The sequence below is a fragment of the Ruditapes philippinarum genome, unplaced genomic scaffold (assembly GCF_026571515.1).
Source record: "Ruditapes philippinarum isolate M1 unplaced genomic scaffold, ASM2657151v2 ctg12471_1_1_1_1, whole genome shotgun sequence".
In the NCBI taxonomy this organism is placed as follows: Eukaryota; Metazoa; Mollusca; class Bivalvia; order Venerida; family Veneridae; genus Ruditapes; species Ruditapes philippinarum.
In genome coordinates this window covers 1-25,421 of record NW_026861379.1, presented here as the reverse complement: position 1 = coordinate 25,421, position 25,421 = coordinate 1, and the positions used below count along the sequence as shown (strand labels likewise).

Here is a 25,421-nt window from a genome sequence, read left to right as displayed (position 1 = left end):
GTGAAAATCATTTTCTGTTAGTTTTATAGCGGTAATTTGATTATTTTGCAGCAAGAATTGTTTTACATTTATCTCATTACATGCAAACAATTGAACCCAAGTCGTTCACATAAAATTATTGATGACTAAACAGACTTTTTTAATACAGTTGATGATATAAGTTTGAGCTGGTACAATTAAATAAAACTTGAATTGAGTATAATCTCCTTTGATATAAGCACTTGGTTTTTGGTAATTTATTTATTTGTTGTCAAAATGGTTGTAACGAGTAATGCAATTAATTTTGATTTGAAACAGAAATAACATTGTATATAATAATTGTTGTTTTTAATAAGTCGTTACGAAACAATTAAACATTTTGCAGATAACGACATACAACTACTTGAGGAGAGATGTCCCAAACGAAAAGATCCAGATTTTGTCTCAGTATAATGCTCAGTGTTCTGAGATTAAGAGAAGGCTTTTAAAGGATGGTGAAGCAAAAGCAGATGACCTTGTTAGCACAGTTGTTTCAAGTCAAGGTTTGTTTGTAGACGAAATTCGTTATGTCGCTTGTTAAAGTTTCAAAGAAAATGCGAAACTATTGACATGACCCTCTCGGTTGCATCGGTGTTGGTTGAACCTTTTTGATTAACATTTGGTAGAGTTTTTGTTTATGGTCATGAACGTCAATATTTATGAGCCTTGTACACGTGAGCTTAAAATGTGAATACCCCTTGATGAGTTATACCTGCCACACCCATTCAATGTCAAAGAGACATATTGTAATAGATATTAATCTGAAATTAAAGCAAAAGTGCATTGCCTAAAAATTTCAAACTTTGTATGTGAAAGAGTCTTACTTGCCATGCTCATTTTAAAGTTTAGGTCACAAAGGTCTGTTTTATGAAGTTTCTGTTTATACATGGTTTATACATATGATTATGACTTTGAAATTTGATATGTGGATGCATATTGACGAGTTCTTTCGGCCATAGGAAATTTTGGTTCACAAAATCGAAGTCGAGGTCAATGTGACCTTTAATTCAAATAATCTCTTTGTAAAAGCGCGGTTTTGAAAAGTTAAAACCTGATATCTATAATTCCGATGTTGACAATATATTTCGCATATAACATCTGCAATATTTTCAATAGATCACTATTTGTTTTCATGTTGATAAATGTATCTTTTAACATGACGTTTTCTATCACTGACGAAATCTGTTTGTCTTAAATTAGGAAATATTTTTTATTTTTATTCATGTGATATTACAGGAGGCGAATGGGATTACGTAATATTTAGCTCCGTTCGGTCATTACCAGATTACAAGATAGAGAAAAATCCTACTCTTGGATGGTGTAAACATAATTTGGGATTTATAACAGACAGAAATCAAGTCAATGTGGCAATAACAAGAGCCAAGAAAGGGCTTATTATAATAGGTATATATAATTGATAGAGATTGTTAACTTGTTAACTGTGTTGTTTCTTACAATAATATAAGCATAATTATTTCTGTTATGATGTATTACTTCTAATTTAAGTAAAGCTTCTAAATTATAAAATTATAAACTAGACCTAAAACCATGTCACACCTTACGTTCATCTACATATGCAGGTATGATTTATGAAATGTGAAAATTATTTGTTTGATAAAGTATGGTATTTGATTAAACCCAAAAGATAGTATGTCTTTCTTTCCTAATTTATAGAGATAATGAATTGCTTTTGAGTGAGTTGAGAAACAAATTGTCTGTCATGAAAATGTTTATAATTACAAGTTTAATTCGAAATGAATAATTTTTAAATGGACAATCAATGATTAACATGTATCAATAAATGAAAATGTTCTATCACTGGAAAGAATGGATTCTTATATAGTTCTTTTCTTATGTTTCAGGTAATAGGAATTTGCTTGCATGTGACTACATTTGGAAAAGATTAATTTATCATTATGAGCAGAGAGGGTGTATAAAGACTCCCGAAGAATTCCCGCCGAGAAATATACGAAAAACTCGTCAGCAGATTATGGAAGAAGCCCAAGAGCAAACGTATAAGAGATATGGAGAGTCCATATTTGAAAAGGGGAAAGCTACATCTTATGAAGGTGATTTTGACGCAGAGTTTGATGAACATGATATATGGAGCCCCGGATTTAATCTTCGTCCGGTAAGATCTGCATACATACACTTTCAAAGTAACCTAGAAATATAATTATTTAATATTTGCCATGTAAATTAAGAAATGAAAATAAAGTTTCTTTGATATTTATATTAAGTTTCTGATTCTCAAACTCATTTGTTCATTTAAAATACACATCAGTGTTTAGCCCTAATACAAATGATAATGAAGATTCAACACTAGCTCATTTTATCAAATTTAATACATAATTATGTTTAACTACCAAATTTACACAGACGGTAATTTTTAAATGATAAAATTTAATGTAAAAGCTCATTATATTAGAAACATCATTTTTATAACGTTTATATAATTGTTTCAAAGCATCTTTAAGTTAGATGTTTAACATCTTAATAAAGTATGCTTAATGTGATATTATTTATCAATAAAGTGCCCAGCTCAATCACTTTTACTGTAATTGTTGTCAAAAAGCGACAGAAGTAAAATATGGTTCTGGTAAGTTGCCAATGAGTAACTTTTTGGAAACACAAACAGGACACTTACAATAAAAAAACTTTTAAGAAATAAAAGCTTTTCATTTCTTGGGATTATGGGTCTTTAAATTACAGAATGATGAGAAAAGTATCTTCATGTATATAATAGCTATTTAAACTTGTCTTTATAAATTCTACTATACACAACTGTGTTTAAATAATGCCGATTTATGAATTAATAACATTTACACCTTGTCTTTGTAGAGATGAGATGCAACCGTAGACAATGGCGACCTATGTGGCAGATAAACAAGCGTAAGACAACATCAAATTGGTTCCTATCAGCAGGATCAATACTTGAAGCAGAATTTAATCCGTTTCTTTTTATTTCATCATTATTGTAAAGATTGTTAAATGTTGTAAATATCTATACTTGTATATAATTAACTTTGATATTTGTGCGATTTTGTACCAGAGGTTTAATTTGAGTATGTGTTGTGATCTGTATTTATTTGTTTCTTAGAGTCATCTGTACTGATAAAGTCATTAAGTCATTTGATTATGCTTTTACTTTGTATTAAAAAACCGGTGATATGCCTGTATATTTTGCCATGTGGTTTCACAAGTCATATATATTATAGTTAATATTGTTTAATTGAACCACCTACATATTTCTGTATATAACTTTTGGTTGCATGAGTAAGGTAGCACTTAAAAAATGAATACACCTTACATTTCACTTCTTGAAATATATTCATAGTTTTAATCCTGTAGATTATATCACAAGTCACGTAGGATAGTGTATTTCTTTTGCATCAAATTTTAAGATAACTTTTAATTTCATCACATCTTAGCCTACATAAATTTGATGAATTTGCTGTGTGGCCATTAATGTTTGAAAGTTCGTAAATCAGAAGTTATCGATCAACATTTGCCTTATTTTTCATCATAGATATTTGTTTTGTTTTTTTATTTGTTATTAATGTTTTAGACTTACGAGTGCCATTTTTGATTGTTTCTATTTGTAAAGTTGTCATTTCGTTATCATTGTAAGAAATCATTGATTGTTGTGAATTTCCTTAAAATGTATACAGTACTCAAATGTCATTGACGTCACAACTCGCTGAAATGTTAATAACAGCTTGAGTTGGATATTTTCATAATATTAAATTAATTATAGCTCACAATATCATTCACATGTCACGCCGTAGTCATCATAAGCTTCATAGAGGCGCAGGCTTAATCTGCCATAGTGTCATTTTTTTAATGTTTGTGTAAAATAATTGCAATGTGTAAGTATAACTTGCATCACATTTTAAAATGTATTATATTGGTAAATTTTGTTTGTGTTTTTCTCGCAATGTTGTTGTTAATTGTATTCGATATTGTTGATTCCATATTGAATAAAGTAATGTTCTTTTCTGAAATAGTATGTGAATATGTGCCGTATCGCTGTTACTTGTAACTATGAAGGGCTTAGTTGTAACATGGTCTTTATGTAGCGATTTGAATCTGATAGTGCTATAAATCATTTAGACTTTAGGCGTCATTATGACTTTGGTAGAGGCAGGTCAGTTTGTACTTCCCCTTCAGATTGGTTACACTATAACCTTGTTATTGCGAAATCATATTATTTTGATGTCATTGTTCTTAATATTTATGAAATAACGTCCATTTGTCGAATGTTGGCCATGTAGATTAAAGATTAATGTACAACAAGGTCATGATGACCCTAAAAGTGTTGATTTCTTGATCTCATGATTAACCGTGATCTATTTTGTAATTTGTTGCTTTTTGCTTAAATTGTATATTTTTGTATTTTACTTTTGTTGTGTGAAGTCACCCTATAAATGGATCATAATTATGAATATATCATTTTCAGTATTATTATATTTCATTTGTTTGCATTCGGTTTCATCCTTTGAAGCAATAAAGGAAAGTAAGTGTTTTGGTTTGTCTGAAACCTATTGATATGTGATACACAGTTTACTTTTACTCATTCAAATAAAATCAGCTTGCTTTGACAAGTAAGATTTAAGATAAATTTGCAATATCAACTGATTTTTTTAAATGTTCAGACGAAGGTTACTGATGGAACTGATTATAGAAAAAAACGTAGGTTGACTGTTTTGCGGAGTGTGTTTCATGCTTACTAGTTTTCTTTTTTCTAGAATATTACATTCTGACTCATAGCAGAATGTGTTAAATGTTTCGTGGCAGCTGTTAAAAGTTGCATCATTGAAAATGTATTATTTTGGTCGTTCAAAATCATTGGCTCAATACTTTGGGACATGCAACAGTAATTTTATCTTTCCCTGATCCTTCGAGATAAATGATTTCAATAATAGTAGTTTTGAGAAATGAATACAGCATATATGTCGTTTCTAAAATTGTGCTAGATGTTTCACATTCTTTAGTGAATAGATTTGATAATACTTAGAAACTATTTGCTTTTATTTTCACTGCTTTAAAGGGAGCGAAAGTTTCTCACTTAAATTTTATTGAACACACAAAAGACTTGCATGTCAACTGATTTTCTGTTCTTGTATTTGTATATATCGTCGATTAATATGATCATTTAATTTACTGTTTTTGTATTGTTTCATTTTATCAAATACTTCATGTACAGAAAACTGAATTCCACCGAATGTTTGCTTTTAACAAAAAAAAAAAGAATACCACCGGTGTTGGGCGTACTTAGCCTGATTTTTTATCATCAGTTTTTTATCCCTTGTCGTTCTGCACTTTTAATGCATAATTGTTTTGTAGTTATTTTCTATTCCCGAGTTATGATGCTAATGATGATTAATAATGCAAAAACGTGCAGAAGTAATCTACATTGATGATCAAAGATTTTGTATACATTTATGTGATTATTATTTATCCTTTCACCTAACATGATAAATGTTAAAAATCTTTTTGTCTGTGATAATGCTTTCGTTTGAGATTTGATTATTTAGTTATTTATTATACCCCCACAAACGAAGTTTAGGGGGGTATATAGGAGTCAGCTTGTCGGTCGGTCGGTCGGTTGGTCGGTCGGTCCGTCGGTCGGTCCACATCATGGTTTCCGGACGATAACTAGAGTTTGGAATGAGATATTGTAATCAAACTTGGTATATAGCAACCTTATGTGGAAACTCCAGTTGGTATTGCATTTGGACCCCCTGGGGTCAAGGTCAAGGTCACCGTTACTAAAATTAGAAAAATGGTTTCCGGACAATAACTAGAGATAGGAATGAGATATTGTTATCAAACTTGGCGTATAGCAAGCTTATATGAAGACCTGGGTTGGTATTGCATTTGGGCTCTCTGGGGTCAAGGTCAAGGTCACCGTTACTAAAAATAGAAAAATGGTTTCCGGACAATAACTTGACTTAGGAATGAGATACTGTAATCAAACTTGGTGTATAGCAAGCTTATATGAAGACCTTGGTTGGTATTGCATTTGGACCCCCTGGGGTCAAGGTCAAGGTCACCGTTACTAAAAATAGAAAAATGGTTTCCGGACAATAACTAGAGTTAGGAATGAGATATTGTTATCAAACTTGGCGTATAGCAAGCTTATATGAAGACCTGGGGTGGTATTGCATTTGGGCCCTCTGGGGTCAAGGTCAAGGTCACTGTTACTAAAAATAGAAAAATGGTTTCCGGACAATAACTTGACTTAGGAATGAGATACTGTAATCAAACTCGGTGTATAGCAAGCTTATATGAAGACCTGGGTTGGTATTGCATTTGGGCCCTCTGGGGTCAAGGTCAAGGTCACCGTTACTAAAAATAGAAAAATGGTTTCCGGACAATAACTAGAGTAAGGAATGAGATATTGTTATCAAACTTGGCATATAGCAAGCTTATATGAAGACCTGGGTTGGTATTGCATTTGGACCCCCTGGGGTCAAGGTCAAGGTCACCGTTAGGAAAAATAGAAAAATGGTTTTTGGACAATAACTAGAGTTAGGAATGAGATATTGTAATCTTATTTGGTGTAAAGGAAGCTTATATGAAGACCTGGGTTGGTATTGCATTTGGACCCCCTAGGGTCAAGGTCACCGTTAGAGTGTTACTAAAAATAGAAAAATGGTTTCCGGACATTAACTAGAGTTAGGAATGAGATATTGTTATCAAACTTGGTGTTTAGCAAGCTTATATGAAGACTTTGGTTGGTATTGCATTTGAACCCCCTGGGGTCAAGGTCAAGGTCACTGTTACGAAAAATAGAAAAATGCTTTTCGGACAATAACTAGAGTTAGGAATGAGATATTATAATCTTATTTGGTGTATAGGAAGCTTATATGAAGACCTGGGTTGGTATTGCATTTGGACCCCCTAGGGTCAAGGTCACCGTTATAGTGTTATTTAAAATAGAAAAATGGTTTCCGGACATTAACTAGAGTTAGGAATGAGATATTGTAATCAAACTTGGTGTATAGCAAGCTTATTTCAAGACCCCAGTTGTGATTACAATTAATTGAAATATTTCTTTGTACACAGTTGATAGTTTTTGTTCAAATTTTTCTTCAGACTACTTTTTTTTCAAAATTCAAAGTTGCTGGTGGGGGTATTAATCACCTTCAGTGATAGGTCTAGTTTCTTTTTGTTTTCCTTTACTTTTCTGTTATTTTTTAATTCTCCTCTATGGCAAGCAATGCTTTCAGTTTTACATGTTGACAGGAATAAATAGTCAATGTCAAACAATTTATTGTCTTCGTTTTCCCCCTGTATTTGCCTTCCCTGTTATGCTGATGACCAATGCTTCCTATTTTAACCGGAAGACCAAACACTGAACTACCTGTTTTACTTAATCTTCTTAATATGCGCAATTACTTGGAGATACGGACCAGTCCTGTAAAGTTTCATTGAAATTGCATCAGTGGTATAAGAGTAGTAGTCCGGGCAGAATTTAAAAACAAAATTCATTAAAGGGCAATAACTCTGACAAAAATCGTCGAATCAGAAAATGCCGATGAAATGCACAACTAGACTTGGTTTTGATCATTCTTTAAAGTTTGAATGAAATTGCACCAGTAGTCTCTGAGGAGTAGTCCGGGTAAGCTCTTGTGTAGCTGTCAACACAGATAAATAAAAACACCTTTTTCATTCAACGGGCCACATCTCAGCAAAAAGTGTTTAAGCCAAAAGCCCGTGTTATATGCGCAAGTACTTGAGCTACGAATTAATCCCGTAAAATTTCATAAAAATTGCGTTAGTGGTATAGATGAAGTCCGGACAAACTTTAAAAATTGAGATAATTAATGGGTCATAACTCTTACAAACATCCATTGTGATGTGCGGAACCAATGCCGCAAGTGTCAGGGCATAATGTTTGTAAGCTATTAATTTTGAACCCTTAAAAGATTCTCTATAGATTTTCTTCTAAACTGCAATTTGCAGAGCCCATGTCGCTGCCGTGCTGCCACATGGTAACACTGAAAGTCAAGCCAGAATTTTGTGTCAGAAATACTATTTCACTTATCTTCCTGACTAAATAATCATTATCCTCAATTAATGAACAGGTCGACAGCAACATCTAACTTATGGTGTTTTAGTTATTGTCGAGACAGGAAAAAGACATTGCATGTAATGAACACTCAATTTTTAAAGTTGTTGTTTTGTTAAAGCCAAATTTTAAAATTTGTGATGGCCCAAACCTAAGTAATATATACAATGTACATGTATCTCATAGATTAATTGAATCCCCCCATGAGCAGAGTTGGTCACCTTATATTTTCCAACAGGCAACACCCTTCATGCATATTTAAAAACGGTAATTTTGAGCTTGTGAAATATCAACATCAACCATGTGTCCCAACTGCAGTGCTTTCATCACTTTGATTTAGCGTAGGTTTATAACTTTTCGTATGAGATCTGTGAATTGTAACACCGCAAAACGTCCGAACCACAAAACGTACGCGTGTGGACGTTTTGCGTCGCATATCGTACACATGTGGATGTTTTGTGGTGCATATCGTACTTGGTACGTTTTGCGGCGACAGTGTGTCTTTGCGTCGCATATCGTCCATATTTTCTGTATTAAAATATATTCATTAAAACGTTACTTTTATTGGTTCTGTCAATGACGAAATAAACATTAAATTGCAATATTTTTGTGATCCTATATAATTTTGACTTTTTTTTATTTAAAAAAAAAGAAATATACTTAAGCCGAGGATGTTTTTCGAATAAATTTTTTATGGAATGGAACCAAGCAGCAGCAGCAGAGATATAAAAAGATGATATTGAAATAAATGTAATCTTATAAACATTCAGAAAAGGACGGCTATACGGACTGACGAACCGGGGATTGGACTGAGTGAATGACAAAAAATATTAAAATTAAGCTTTGCTTTTGACAATAGCTTTTCATATAATTGCATGAAGAAGGTGGGACTGATTTGTTGTGTTCTTGTTGATTATGGAGGTTTGGTTTTACCGTTCAATTAATTGAGCAAGATACCTTTTGTCGCGGGGTCGTGTGTGGGGATTGAGATGCTTTTAGCCGTCCGTCCACTTACTAAAACCGTATTATTTTATCTCCTGAAGAACAAAACATTTCGCATATAAGTTACATAGATAATGTGTAATAGAGTATATTATAACGAACATTCTTCCGCATAGGAAATGATGAAAAAGAAGTTCAATGTGTTCTATTGATAAAAACTAAAGCATATTTTAAAATTTCGTAATGTAAGCGTTTTGTTTGAATGCCATAATGTGATTTTATAATTGAACAATGTAATTTTATGTATAATTGAACAAAGCTAAAAAGGTCATGGTGGCCTTATATCGCCCACCTGCCTATAAAGGCTCCACATGACAAGGGTAGATAGCATTGAATATTACAAATAAAAAGCAAGTACATTTCGTGTACTTAGTCAGAATCTGGGTAACTGATATCAGTACTCAATTCTGCGTCTGAAATGGTAAACGATATCCAAATATCTGTAAATGACAAAGATATGGTAATTTAAGCAAAATTCAATAGTGACCTTGAGGTCAAGGTCATTTCAAAGTCAATATTATAGTTGAACTATTCAAGACGTCCGTCCTCATAAATGTATGAATGACATCTGATCATTGATAACAAAGAAATGGCAGTTTTATCACAATTCAATAATTTGACTTTAAAATTATGTCTTTATTTTTCTTATTCAAAGGCAAATAACTCTTGACATATTCAGTCGTTTTAGCTCATAAATGAACTTGATCGAGACCTTATTGTTATACATATTCTGTCTAAAATATTTTAAGAATGGAGAAGAAACGAAAGCACTAACAAGGTGAAATATTGTGGGTTTTTTTTTGTTGTTGTTGTTAGATTTAGCCTATAATCTAACTTTGTTTAGATTTTAAGGTCATACATGTAGTTATTCTGTTGAAAATTGTCAAGATTGAAGAAGAAATGAAAGCCTTGGAGTGGAAACAATGTGCAATATAACAGATATTGTAATTCAATGGCAGATAACTCTGGATATATATCTTAGGGTATGTGGATGCTAGAGTGGTAACACAGAGTCAGGTGAGCTAAAATTAACACACAATAACACCTGATAATACCTGGTCAAAATTAACGAAAATTATATAAACTTTAAAATATGGACGTTATGCGGCAGGGCCATGAGTTTTTGCCGCAAAATGTATGTCACAAAAATGTGGAAGATATGCGCCGCAAAACGTCAATATACGTACGTTTTGCGGTACGGACGTTTTGCGGTGTTACAGGGCGTTCATACTGTGCCCGAGGTTCTTATCCGAAGACTTACGGAAACGACCGAAAAGATATCGAATGTACACCATTTTGATATTTGATATGTTAATAATAAGTTATTAAATTTATGTATTTTAGTTTCAAGATCAACAATTATATATAGATCTATACCCAGTAAATATAAACAAACGGTCTTGTTGTTTGTTTTTCAATTAAAGACTTAACTATGGAAGCCCTGGAGGGACATTTGAAATTAATATTTAAAACTTAAAACTTATTATTTAAAATTTAATTCTTGATATTTAAAATTTAATTTTTAATATTTAAAACTTAAAACTTATTATTAAAATGGACGCGGGAAACCATTCCCATGACAGATTATTGGCACAAGAAGCGGCAGCAAGAATACGAGTTGCGAAGGAAGTAAAGTAAGTTGGACTTCATATACAAGCAAAACTGTTTTGAACCACACTAGGACACGCACACGCACTTAATTTTATGTCGAGGACTGGCTTGGGCGGGTTTATTTATTTATTTATTTTTGCAAACAGATTGTAGGTGTTAAAGGTCAGAATTGGGCTTAAGTGAATATAAAAGAACTTGGTACAATTGTTCACCGCCATGACAAGGTGTGCCGTAAGTAAGACCCATGCTCAAAGGTCAAAGTAACATTTAGCGGTCTTTTTATACCTACATTGACTAGTCCATTTTTGATGCTGTACTAAAATAAGCATTACAATCAAGTAGGCTGGACATGCTGCCCTTGGGGATTTAGGTACTGTAAATCTTGAATAGAAAGCCTTGATTTTAAGACGAGTGTTTAGGGCCACTATCATCTTACTAGTATGATCGATCATTGATTTGCATAGGGAATTTACATTACCAGTCTTATAGGTTGTAGTAGTGTGCTTTTAAATGCCTGCAGTTTGCAAAAACCTTGCCACAGGTTTGGTAAACAAAACTTTAGATGCAGAAAAAGGGACTTTCCCTACATCTAGCAGATTATATTCTCGAAACATAAAGTTTGTGCTCAATGAAAGTAAAATGATAAATAAATACAATGTCAAAGAAGTATCTATGTTGAAAGAAACCTCATTTTACCACAATTTATCAATTTAAAGGCGTTCTGAAATAAATTGCAACAACCCATTAATTGTACAGCAACAACTCTACATAGATTATTGACTGGTTTACAGTACTGCAACATACATTTAAACAGCTGATTTTATCGGTAATGATTGGGAATGTATAGCTGAAACTTTTAATTTAAGTTATAATATTTTCAAAGATTCTATTATTTATGTTGTTTGACATCAGTTATAAGGTATGTCCCTCTAAGGCCAAAATTGTATGAAACTGGTTCTTAATAAAACCTCTAATATATTTTAGGCAACTGCTGTGAAGAAAGACAGAGGACAAAGCATTGCATATAAAATGAAAATGGGATGGCAGAACTACCGAGATGGAAAGTACAGCGTTGATACTAAGTTAAAGGTGGATAAGCACGAGTGATGTATAACAGTATTACACATTTGGGGAACGTCTGGCAGTAGAAAGAATCAGAAATCAAGCGCTTAGTTACTATTCACGGACGGAGAAAGTAACATGGACAGTGTGGAGGACAACGACTTCTCATTGGCTTAAACATCAGGACAAGTGATTGACAGTTATACTGGTGTAGACCAAAATCCATGCATTTTTTACAGAGTATTTTTAGAGCTTACAGTTTTTATGCGTCACAGTGCCATGAGATAAATGAAGAAGGAAACAAAAAAATCATGATAAATGGAGTCCCTGTAGAAAAGGGCGACAGAACTATTTACATAAAGTACAGCAAAATTAAGCACTCATTATATTCTGAAGAACAATCTGAAGTATTTGCCAGTAATATCGCGGTGCTTTAATGCGTCTGGGAGTCCAGAAAAAAGAAAATTCATGAATATGATCCGTTTGAAGAAAGATGGGTATGTGGTTTCCAGAATGGAAGAAAAGAACACAGTCTTCCTAGAAAGAGATAAAACGTTTATATTTGTCCAGAAGCTTCATCGCAACAACATTTTGTATCGAATGTGTTTAATCAAATATTTGGTTTTTAAATTGATGATAGTAATTGTATGGTACTTGGTTAATCACAGTTGTTCATAATAATAATTACATTCATATAAAACTATTTGATAAACGGAAATTTATTTTGTAGTGGTATCAATCGTTGTTCTGTTTTCATGTGAAATTGTATGCAACAGACATAAATACTGTAGCCCTCTGATAATTAGAAGCATACAAACTAATTGACACTTAAATATTATGATGTGATTTTGATTATTATTATAATGTTTGCTTCTTAAACACTTTAATCAATGTAAAAGGTTAGTTTTTTGTACCTGCCGAATGCTTAAAGCACATTTGTGGCATATGTTTATTTTTAGTGACAGTTCTTGTTCTATTTAGTTGAAAAATAATAGTTTTGTTGAGTTTGCCTAGTTCAGCCTTCAGTTCTCATCCACATGGCAGCCTTCAGTTCTCATCCACATGGCAAAACTTGCTATGTTTTTAACTTTACCTGAAAACAGGAATCGTGTTATGAATACCCTTTTATTTTTATGTTGTATGCTGTAGGTAGTTATCCCTAATTGTTATTAATTGGAAGTTGAGTCTGAAGCGATTGTAGATACCTTTGATTTTGTACTTTGATTAGTCACTGTAATTAAAGAGTAAACGTTGTTACACTGACTTTGCTGCCTTATTTTTTTAAAGAGGACTGTAATTATACTTTTCAACAAACAACTATAGCCTATCAATACGAAACAATATTATCATCTATACTTTTCTTGCTGCCATTTGACTTAAAGTAGCGGTGCATAACTGAATGGTTTGCCTGCTGACTGCACAGTAAAATCAAAGAAAATGCATAATGGTCGGGGAAAATTAAGGGACATTTTCTATTTGATGAAAACAGTTAATTTGCGTTACTTTGGCAACAGTAGCATAAGGGATGATACCAAAGTTGTCAAGGTACTGTACTACTATTTCTATCGCGGAACATGTTACCAGATATCAATTTCTTGTAACCAACTGTTTTTAAAAAATGTCGAAAATGATGGGGTTTCTTGTCATTGTTTATTTCAGCTATTTTAGCTCACAAGAGTTAGATTTTTTACAATAAACGCAAAATAAACAAAATATAGTTTGTTTAAAAGCTTGTATCAAACAGTAGTATACAAAAGTTTGTTTGCCAGTTTATTTAAAACAACATTTTAGATGCATAACTATTTGCATTTAAAACTGATCAGAAATGAATAGAGATCTGTGTTTAATTCAATAAAGAGAAAATAAGATATATCTTGATTCCTTTTTAGCTCAGCTCAAAGGTGAGCTTCTGTCATTGCCCGCTGTTTGTCGTCTGTTGGTGTGTTTCTCAACATTTCCCTTGTGAACACAATATAGGTCACATTTTGTATCCCATCTTTATCAAAATTGTTCAGAATGTTTATCTAATTGATTTTCTAGGTCAATGTTTAATCTTGGTTATCTGGGGTCATAAACTAGGTCACTAGTTCAAATCAAAGAAAACATAGAGAACACTTTATATGCTGTATTTTCAACTTGAACAACTTAAAAGTTTATGAGAATATTTGTCAGGATAATCTTTAGGTCGTGTTTGAATCTGGGTCATATGGGGTAAAAAGGTCAAAGCAAAGAAGAACATTTTGAGCACTACAGGTCTTTTTTCAGTTGGAAAAACTTGTAACTTTATCATAGATCATATATGTAGGTCAAAGTTGAAACTCGGTCTTTTATGGTTAAAAAGTCCTAAAGTTTTACCCCTTCTGGAGAACATTTGGCAAATTTTTAGCACTGCCTACTTAGAGCTCATAGGTTATATATTGTAATTTCATATAAACAGTTTACTAAGATTTCTAGTAATGTTTACTAAGTCGGATTTGTCATGCAATCATCAATGTAAAATCAAAATGTTTCACGAGAGGTCTCGTCTTAAAGTCCTTTTATTATTTTTTCCGTTTGATTTATGACCTGTTCTAACAATAAGTAACGCGAACTCGAGATCGGCCTAGAAATTTTAACTAGCAGTTTAACATAAAAAACACATACTTCGGAAAACCATGAACATCAATGTTTATTCATTAAAAAGTATATATATTATTGTCTAATGTTCAATAATCTGGATTTTTTTCATATTCAATATCCTACAAATCAACATTAACACCATAATCAGTAGATCCTGATAGTTCTAGCACATTAAATAACATTTTATTTCTGGTCTTTCAGTACAAATGTCTGCATGTTTCTGTGGTCGTACATTGCGTATACAATGCGATAAAATCCCGCTTGAAGAACATCCGTAACATAAAATCGCAAGCATTTTGCATGAAAAGGGTTTGACGTATCAATTCGTCCTCGAGCACTCAAATCCTTCAACGTATTCATCCACCTTGGTACAATAAGAAGTCTCCGCTAAACTGCAATTATTTTTCTATTTCTTATGGAGTATACATGACACGGTGACGCCCTGAATTATTACAACGCAGTATTCTCTTTAACTGACGAAGACCAAGGCGTATGTTGTGGCGACAAAGGAGAAGTCACACAATTTCTGCGGCAATAGGGATGACACAACTGTTGACACAGGAGTCACTTTCAATAAAACGATAAGGCAAACATCAACGGGATCTCCATGTTTATGACCTTAAAAGAAAAAGAAATAAATGAAATATAGCGTTATAAAAACAAAGGACTGGGGCTGTAAACATGTAATATTGTTATCTACCACCAACAAGTAACATTTTCGTTAGACCTGACTACCAGGTATATTTCTGTCAGTTTTAACGCTTCAACCAAAACAAAATGTATTGCTAAACTTTCTCAACCGCTGCTTTTGACACCATATAATCAATAAAATGTAAAGCGGCACCGTATCTGGCGTCTTTGATAAAAGTTACATATTTTAATCGTTTCAACTGTTAGCATGAAAAATATAACAATCGAGATATAATAGTTCACGGAATGTTTATTGTATATATAAGAAATGGCAATTACCTGTAAGCAGCTACAACGTATTTGCCAGTTTTTCTTCGTGCAAGAGACCCATGAGACCGTTGAATTCAAATACCCGCGTCTTATGTATTCTGATCTTTATTTTTAAGTATTAAGAATTAATTTTTAAATATTAAGAACTAAATTTTAAATATTAAGAATTAAATAATAAGTTTTAAGTTTTAAATATTAATTTCAAATGTCCCTCCAGGGCTTCCATACTTAACACTTTACCTTAAAAGAATAGTAGATGTCATATTTTTTTTATTGATCTTTTTTATTGTTCATTTTTGAATAGATGTGCGAATGTTTATTAATACCAAAAAGTAGAATTCCGATGATAATTTTAGAATTCATGTAATCGATTAGTCATTTATGACACTGACACGTCGACAGACAAGGTATGTTTAAAAGATTAATCAATATTATTAAAATTACCTAATTACATATTGTTTATTGTTGTTGTTATTGTTGTTTTTTTTTTAAATATTTTCAAGATAACATTTCAAAACTTATACATTAGTTTTGAAAGCTTTATTAGTATTAACACCCAAGGTGACCCTATTCGTATAAGTGCAGAATGGCCGTGGGCAATTTAAATTAATTTAAGTCTTATAAATTTGTTTTAATAGATGTAGCAGGATTCATATTTGTTTTACTGATTGACTAGTGGTTTAATGCCGGAAACATGAATAACTCGGTCTGATTTTCTGTTCTAAAAACCCCAACTAAGATTATTTTTAATAATCTATTTTAGCTACCAAAACAGGTCTTCATTGAAAGATCATAATATTGTATTAAATCGTGTTACAGTTTTTGGAAGATATACGAAATATGTATAAGTGTTTATGTATCAAATATATCAATGTAAGAAAGATAAAAAGTTTGAAATAAACAATTTTTTCGTTGTTTTTTCTACTTCTCAGTATCCGTTTTGTACGAGTAGAATTTATTTTATTGAGAAGCTGTAGCTTAATACGGACTGCAGTGTTTCATGATATAAATTTGATATATCTTTGTAACCTAAGATTTTTTCTCCATATTAAACTATGTAACACTATCCGGGTAACTTCGATACCTACGAGTGTGTAACGAATCGTGCTTATTGGGTTATTACTTCTATTAATATATACATTTGTATATACAATGTCATGTACATGTATAGCAAAAAAATATGAACTATTTTAAGAATTTTGATCTATATAAAGTATCTTGCCTACCAGCCTCGTAGCTTTAAATTTAAATATAACAATAAAATAGAGAAAGGTAACTTTTTTTTATTTATTTCATGTATTTATACATATTTGTTTTGTTGTTTTTCAGGAATGCTTATCTAAAGCTTTAAATAATGGCAATTTTCTCTTTAAATGTTCTGTAAATCTATAAATTGACTTAGACTTTATAGAAAAAAAAATTATTATCTCCCTTTATTTACATGATATGTTAAGTTCGGTTATATTTCTATAAGTAATGCTTTTTGGAACTTACACAATTGATAAATCTTAATTTGAGCATCATATTTATGATATAAAACCATAAAAATGTGTGTAACAGGGTCTTTAAAAAGATAGACCAAAAAAGGACAATTTCCGAATTTGAAGTAAGTCGAGTCCCTAAAATACTACGAATAAGTTTTAACTTTTGAAAGCTGCATGCCTTCAGATGAGACGAATTAACATAGAATCAAACTATCAGAGAGATGAACTAAGATTTTATGTCGATGTTTGAAGTAATAAAAGTTTGAAATAAAATTCAAATATTATGTGTAGCATAAAAAAGTAACATTCTAGAAGGGAAGCAACGTTTCAGCCCATACTGCAAAGATTTCCAATATGCAATGCAGATTTGACTCTATTTATATGAACTGAAGTAATTACTATGCTTATATTGTGCTGAAGAAATTTCTAGTACCTATAACAATAATTTTTATGCATAAATCTCGTGGCCATAAATTAGAAACGTTTGGTCTTGTAGTTTTTGGTTTTCTAATATCTCATGGTCGATTTTTCTTGCTGCTGTAAGCAACTGTTATCTGACATTTGTATTTAATGTTACAAAATATTATCATCATTTTTATTCGCGTCCATATGCTTACGTGATAACTGACATATCAATTACTATATATTATATAAAGAAAGCAGATTCGTGAAAGCGTATTTTATTCAATTCTTTTATTTATTTATTTTTGCAGAACAATCATGAAAACGTGGATTATTATCGCACTGGTTTTCAGCACATGTGTTGTGGGTATAATAGTTAAACCAGTTCTTGGCATTGATAATTTTGGGAAGCAAGCTGAACAAGACAGACATTCTAGTATCGGTGAAAAAGATATGTTTATGCTCGAAGTTGGTGTATTCATTTATTATCACCTCATATATACTTTAGTGTTTTTCCTCTTTTTCGCCGTTTTAATGTGTTGCTGCGGTCATGACCACGAGCAAGTTGTATCTCTTGTGACCACATTGCTGGCGTTTGTATGTGTTGGTGTGTTGGTAAATATACATCAAATGCTGCTGTAAATGGTGATATTGGGTGGCAACCAATGATTTGTAAGGTTAAAAAAACAGTTGTACATTTATGGTCTAGATTAGTTAATATGTCAAGTGAAAGACTAAACAGAAAAGTGTTTGTTTGGTCAAATAATGCAAGTAATAGAAACTGTAAAAATTGGAATTTTAAAGTTGTTAACATGTTTTTGAAGTATGATTTAAATGAACATGTACATATTAGCAGGTTTGCGTCTAAGCATGAAATATGTGGAAAACTTGTTCCAAAATTATATGAAGAATATGTCATGTCATGGCATGCCGATGTTAATCGTGTTAATGCACAGAGAGGAAATGGTAGAAATAAACTTAGGTTCTACCGATTATTCAAAACCTCTTTTCATGTTGAACCATACTGTAAATTAGTGTTAAATAGATCACATAGAGGTGCACTTGCAAAATTTCGTAGTGGAACAGCCCCAATCAATATTGAGATTGGAAGATATAATAATGTCTTGTTAGAGAATAGAAAATGTTCTTTTTGTCACAATATTGGAATTAATGTAATTGAGGATGAGATGCATGTGTTACTACACTGTCCTGTGTATATTGATTTAAGACAACAGCTATATTTTAAGGCTTGTCAACATTTTGCTAATTTTGATAATGTAGATGATGTTGAAAAGATAAGGATACTTCTGAATGAGGAGGCCATTGTTAATTGTTGTGCCAAAACCTGCTTTCAAATGTTAGAAAAGCGTCGTGATAGTTTGTATACTGGATAATATTAAACTGTACTATATTTTTATTGTATATAAACATTGTTTTAGTATATGAACATTGTTTTAGTATATGAACATTGTTTTAGTATATGAACATATTTATCTCGCTCTAGAAAACCTTATTAATGATTCATATGTCTGATTAGATCAGTCCTGTGCTTTTACTGTTTAGACCATTTTGTAATGTTGAGCTTTATAAACTATTCCTTTTAAAGGTATTCACGGTTTTAATTTATAAAAAAAACAAAACGACAGATTATCATTAAGAAGAGTTTTCTAGGTCATAGCATTTAGAATATGTGTATATATATGGTAAAGAAAGTAATATAGTTTAGAACCGAAAAATAAGGAGGGTTTGTTTTTTTTTGGTTATACAAATCAATGCCAAGTCATAATTTTGACACAACCACTGTTGTTATAGAACATGAATATTTGGGTCTTCATACAGTTTAGCACATAACAATTTTTCTGAACTATTTTGTTTATGATTAAATCTTTCAGCCTTTTTCTATGGGATAGACAGAGTAATTTGAATTCTAACTGTACTCAAATATGAATACTTGCCAAGATCTTTGACTTGACAAAGCTATGATTAAGAACAAACTCAGATGACATTTCATTTGATTTCTTTTTCTGTATATGTACATTAAGTGAGTAGTCATTAAAATATGTGATAGAGTTTTTAAGAAATTGAAAATGTATAGTTTTTTAATAGTCTCTAGCAAATCAAACATTTGATTGGTTTCATATATGTATGCCATTTGTTTTATCTTGTATTTTATATTGGTTGATATGTACATATATGTTATTGAGACTTAAATAAATAAATAAATAAATATAAAGTTGATGTTTGATTTTAGCTCTAAACTTCAGGTATTTATGGTAAATTTGTCTGAAATAATGGACACAGTTAATATTGAGGAAATTTCATTTTAATTGGTATATCGGCATAAAATTGAAATAAGTTTGTTTGTTGTATAACATGTTGTTTTTTTTCATTTTACACAAAAAAGAAAGTATTTATCCCCTTTATGATTAATATCATTATTATAATCTTAACGCTATATTTCTTGTCTATTGATGCAAAAATATTTTCTTTGATGTGTTAAAATGTTCATGGTGTTTTTGTGTAACGCACTCATGAGACTTAGGGAAAATGATTCATGTTAAAGTCAAATCTAGGGTTAGACGGTATTAGATCAAAGTTTTAATATGCTGAAGTTTTTACTTTTTAATTTATATGATACTTGTATCCGTTATTTATATGTGTCATTTTGTGTGTATCTTGTATGCATTAGCACATATGTATTTTTTGTGCACAAACAAATATATTTTTGAGTTGATAATTTCTTCGAGAAATTTAATCACATATTAACATAAATTATTCTTAGCACCATTAATTAACACGAATTTTTTTTTTTTAATAGTTAAACCAGTTCTTGGCATTGATAATTTTGGGAAGCAAGCTGAACAAGACAGACATTCTAGTATCGGTGTAAAAGATATGTTTATGCTCGAAGTTGGTGTATTCATTTATTATCAGCTCATATATACTTTAGTGTTTTTCCTCTTTTTCGCCGTTTTAATGTGTTGCTGCGGTCATGACCACGAGCAAGCTGTATCTCTTGTGGCCACATTGCTGGCGTTTGTATGTGTTTTTACGTTGATGATAATCGGCCTGCTGTAATTTATGTGGCCGCATTGCTGGCGTTTGTATGTGTTTTTACGTTGATGACCATCGGCCAGCTATAAGAGCAGAGTTATCATTCAACGGACGCCTTGTATAATCGTTGAATTTATCTGACTAAAAAGTGATTTGTAGTGCAAGTGACCTGATTTTTGAAATTATGCTCAATATATATACCAAATGTATTTGTTAGAATGGTGAAAAGTTAGTAATTAATGTTTTACATCCGTAAATTACCTACAATGAAATCAATTCACTCCGCAATTAAGCAAAAGAATAATAAATGTTTTCTGCTATTGTTGTTTGGGTGTTTTGTTGTTGGTATTTCTTTATTTTGTGCGTTCGTATGCGTGTGCTTCTGTTGTTGATTTTTAATTTGCAGAAGGCCTGTACATTAAAAGTGTAATAGGTTTAATTTCAGTATTATTTGAGATTGTATTTCAAAAGTCATAAAATGGAGATACTTTACAGCCGTACGTTAACCCTAAGTAAAGTTTTATTGACCTGTCAGTTATGAATACATTATAACACTAATTCATATATTCGACTTCACTTCGATTCTGTCCGTATAGTTTACGAGAATTCATATGGTGTATATAAGTCATGTTTAAAAAATCCACACTAGCTAAATGTATATGTTCTCATCACATCCACAATAGCACAGTCGGTTAAGTTTCTGAAGTATATTTTAATGAAAATGGACAAGTGCTTACATGGATATAAAACAACTTAGAAACACTGAGTTGTCTCGTTTTGTATTGTATTTAACGGCACTAAAATGACATTTATTGACTTTAATCCGAATGAATTTTAATTATTAATTCTTAAACTATGTTACATAAAAAGAGTATAGTCTTTACCAAAATAAGTACAAAACATATTAAAAACAAAAAAAGACAACATAAAACATCATATAGCTTCAATAATGTGAAAAAATATGGAGATACACGGTATCGATATTAAAACACGTAGGACATTAGAAATTATAACGGTCAGTGTAATTTTTTCGTTGAAAAATGAATTTTATCACATCTTACTTCTCACATCTCATGAAATTTACCGAACATTTATCAAAGATTTTTATATCGTGTGCATTGACCGTATAATCAGTATGCAATGTCACAGGTTAATAAAATCAAACAATATTCTGCCGGTTTGGAACTTTTCCTTTGTTCTTACTATACTCAGTACACCTCAATGAGCATTTGAAAACTGTATTGATAGATAACAGTACAGTTTTTTCATTGATTCATATAGGAAAAGACCTCGACTGCTATATAGCGGTTGAGTTTTTTTTGTTATTCGAACCGTGTATATATCAATAAAGTTTTTTTCACAGAGGCTCCAATGGGGCAGTGGTAACGAACATTCCCAGTAGCAAAAAAATAGGAATCAATAAAATGAAATAAAAAAAATATAAATACAATGAAAAATATAAACAAAGATAATTAATGAAATGAAATTTACTCTCATTTAATCAAAAGGTAAATCCGCTGAATGAATTATTTCCACTGAAAAAAACCTTTAATCTTGAATCAATATTGGTAACAGTTTACAATCCGCTTCTAACATTGGATGTCTTTTGTATATCTTTTTTTTTGTTTGCGGCAGCGAAAACAACTTGAAAAACGCCTGCCTTATCATAAATAACTCTAATGTAGCTAACAATTTATTTATTTATTTCTACTTTAAAAAAAGGAAACATTATGCCATTGCGATAAAACAGTTATAGTATATGAAACTCGTTAGTTACGAGGATATAACACTCGCTTGGCGACATCTCGGATGTTTCTGCAAAAATTGTCTCGACCTAACGGCCTCGCCATTTTTTAGCAGAAACATCTCTTGATGTCGTACCAGCCAGTGTTATATCCTCTCAACTAACTCGTTTCATGTACTATAACTATTGCATAGATGACGAAAAAAAGATCCAATTTTCTTCCTGGAATTTATTTCATTTATGTATCTTTTTACGAGGTACTGAATAATTTTGCCGCTGATTTTTAACGGAGTTCATTATATCTTAACAATTAATGTGAAAATCAGTAATTGTTTTCGCTAAAAACTTGCACCGTTCCGGTACACTAAGCGTGTATTATACATTTTCTAAAACATTGGCCTTGACAAGTATAGAATCATACATTTTTCATGTACAGTTTGTATATCTGTTTTGTTTATTTTATGTAAATAAATGAACTATTTTGATTTACTTAAAACATTGTCGTATGTTTGTGATGTATTTATATATATATTTTATTCAAAGACAAGTCCTTACAGTCTAAAAACCTTTATGGCGGGCATGTTATTGGAAAAGTTTTGGGCAGATAAGTTTGGGATCCATGTCACTTTTTTTCTTTGTTTGCCTCATGTTGTTAGAATAAGTTCTAAGGTCAAATCAGCGCACATTTTAATGTAGATTTATATCATATTTAAAAAAAAAAACAGTTTTGTTGTCAAAGCACTGGTTAAGATTGGGTGAACCCATTTTAAAATATCATTTCTATAATTCTGATTTCTACTTAATCTTTGTATCAGTTTCATTTTGAAAGCTTTGACAATGACTAGAACACAATAACATTAAGAATTGTGGTGCAAAAATATACAGGTGATTGACCTTTGACTTTTTAGCGGTATTCTGGTACGAACCCGGAATGTTATTATTATGTACATATACAAACTTAAATACTTTATTACTCTAATTATGTCTTGAAGTTAATGCTTTATGATGATTATTGTCTTTGTTTGTTTGTTTGATTTTATTATTGAATTATATATTTTATACATTTCTTATATTTGAGTATGTGTAATAAAGTGTATTCGGTTGTTAGCAATAAATTTTATCTAGAAATATGAGTTATTTTACTGAAGTCGGTTAAGTTTGTATTTGCAAAACATGTTTACTTCCATAAAAATTGTTTGGCAGTATTGCTATTAGACATTTGAATTTTTAATAACCTTTTTCGATAATAATTATCGGATTCCGACGAAAATCTGACAGATTTTAAAGTACTGCATACTTTCACATGTTTTTTGTCTAGATTAAAGTAAGTAACGCAACACTTGCCTAAAAAGGCTCAGTGGCAAAGAGTAAAGACATTCAGTTCCGATTTGAAGAAACAGTAGGTTAACATTATTTTTTATACTTCTTTTTTATGCCAGCGCAATCTGTAATGTGTGCGTGCGCGCTCATGTGCGTGTGAAACATAGAAATAAAGTGAACTTAAAAAAGTCCTTTTCTTAAGAAACACAATTCCGATTTCAACCAAACTTGCAAGGATTGTTCTTGGGTTTACTTTGAATCCGGAGCTATCAATAACAGGTACCTAGCTCGAAGAATGTCATTTGCTCGGTTATTGCTCGATATATATGTAATGTCATACATGTATGTTGTGTCGCGTTGTCCGATACCCCCAGTTTATGATCTTCAATAACTGTTGAATGTAAAAATGTAATCATTTATGTGTGGAATTGGTATAATTTGCAGATGTTTTGCATATAAATTATAATTGCCTTGGCAAAACTTTCTACATTCATAAGGAGAATTTAATGTAACTTGGCACAAAAATGTTCACCATTGTGAGGTTAAGTACTGCGCGCTTTATCCATGTCCCTGCGACCAAAGTCAAGGTCACAGATCAAAGTTAAAATCAAAACAGATGTGTACAGTGACCATTTAATCATCATTTTTGGTGAATTGTACCACAAAAGACAACTATCATGACAACAAGTGTGACACATGTAATTTAGGTTAATATTTGCATGGTGACGGTCACTAGCGATGATGAAATATCCAGATATTTTCCGGATATTGCTATAAGCATATCTATGATACCTAAATCCCTGTCAAAAGGCTTTTGTAACTGGCGTATTTTGCGACAATGTTGCCCTTGTTCAATATAAATAGCCACATTGTTTCTCCTGTCAAATAAATTAATCAATTAATTAGTATGTATCGAAAACTTAACAAAAAACATATTAACCAGATATTTACTTCGGCCAAGTATCTTTTTCAAAGACACTTCTTGTTAACAGTTATCTGTTCAGATCTCATATGATTATATATATATGTAATAATAATATGCCCTTAAGATCAGCAGTAAAAACTTTATTTTAAATTGATTGCATGTAAAACAGGGGTGAGTCATGCGAAGCGAGATCTCTGCACGTGCCAATGTGCAACAGTGCGTCCTACACTACCGGATTAAAATGATAAGCTACGAAAGTGTTCACAAAAGTGTTATAACTTTACACACTTTACTTTAAACAAAAAGTAAGCTATTGACTTTTTGTTTGTTCGATGACGCACACATGCCCAATAGTGATCAAATCACTGATTATCTAATTTCTCAAGGCTATGGGAAACCAGATTAAACCAATGTTATTTGATTGGTAAATAAATTTAACTGTTAGCTAATCGTTTAACCACGATGCTACATACCCGTTGTTTACGCACGCCATAGTAACATTATGTCTTATATAGATGGTGATGAGGTGTGATTTATTTTGATAAGCGTTGAACAACTTGAATTTAAAATATGATAAATAAATTTTTTAAAGTTTTCTCCGCAATAGTTCTTTTGTGTCTCTTTTACTTTTTTGATTCTATCAACGGTTTTCATATCATATTTGGTGTTGTTGGAGTTATAGGTTTAAATGTGTTAAAATTCAAAGGTTTTGGAAATAGGAAAAACACACGTAGAAAAGAATGCAAGACCGAGGTAAGTTTATCGAATAAATAATAGTAGATGATTATTTATATAACATACATGTACTTCTCAAGAATTGAAAAGAGTCACATATATTCTGTTTAGAAAGTTTTTAATATAATCCCGAAGACCTTGCCCCCACCCCGTCTCCATCCCCACCCTCATCTATAGGGAAAGAAAAATATTATCATATTTCTTCGACTCCCCCACTTGGTGCTGCATCCCTCATACAAAATCTGATGAGTTTCAAATTTAAGCCCCCTCCCCCAACCAAACACACACACTTCCTCTACTAGGCGAAATATTCTTTGATCGGGCCTCAAAGTGATGGCCTGGGATAGAAATATTGGTAACAAAATTAGTAATTTCATTCATTTCGCGCTTAAAACAGAGGCAAACCGC

The 25,421-nt window shown here is 31.7% G+C and overlaps 1 protein-coding gene across 1 annotated transcript; it reads left to right on the top strand.

Annotated features, from left to right (window-relative positions):
- Positions 1-364: 364 nt before the first annotated feature.
- LOC132715433 (helicase with zinc finger domain 2-like) lies at positions 365-7,295 on the top strand (the record flags this gene model as incomplete). Its single annotated transcript, XM_060698437.1, is given in 4 exon segments — positions 365-521; positions 1,255-1,422; positions 1,881-2,149; positions 2,860-7,295. Coding segments are annotated over 4 exon segments (600 nt in total), but the record flags the coding sequence as incomplete, so codon positions are not given.
- Positions 7,296-25,421: the final 18,126 nt, after the last annotated feature.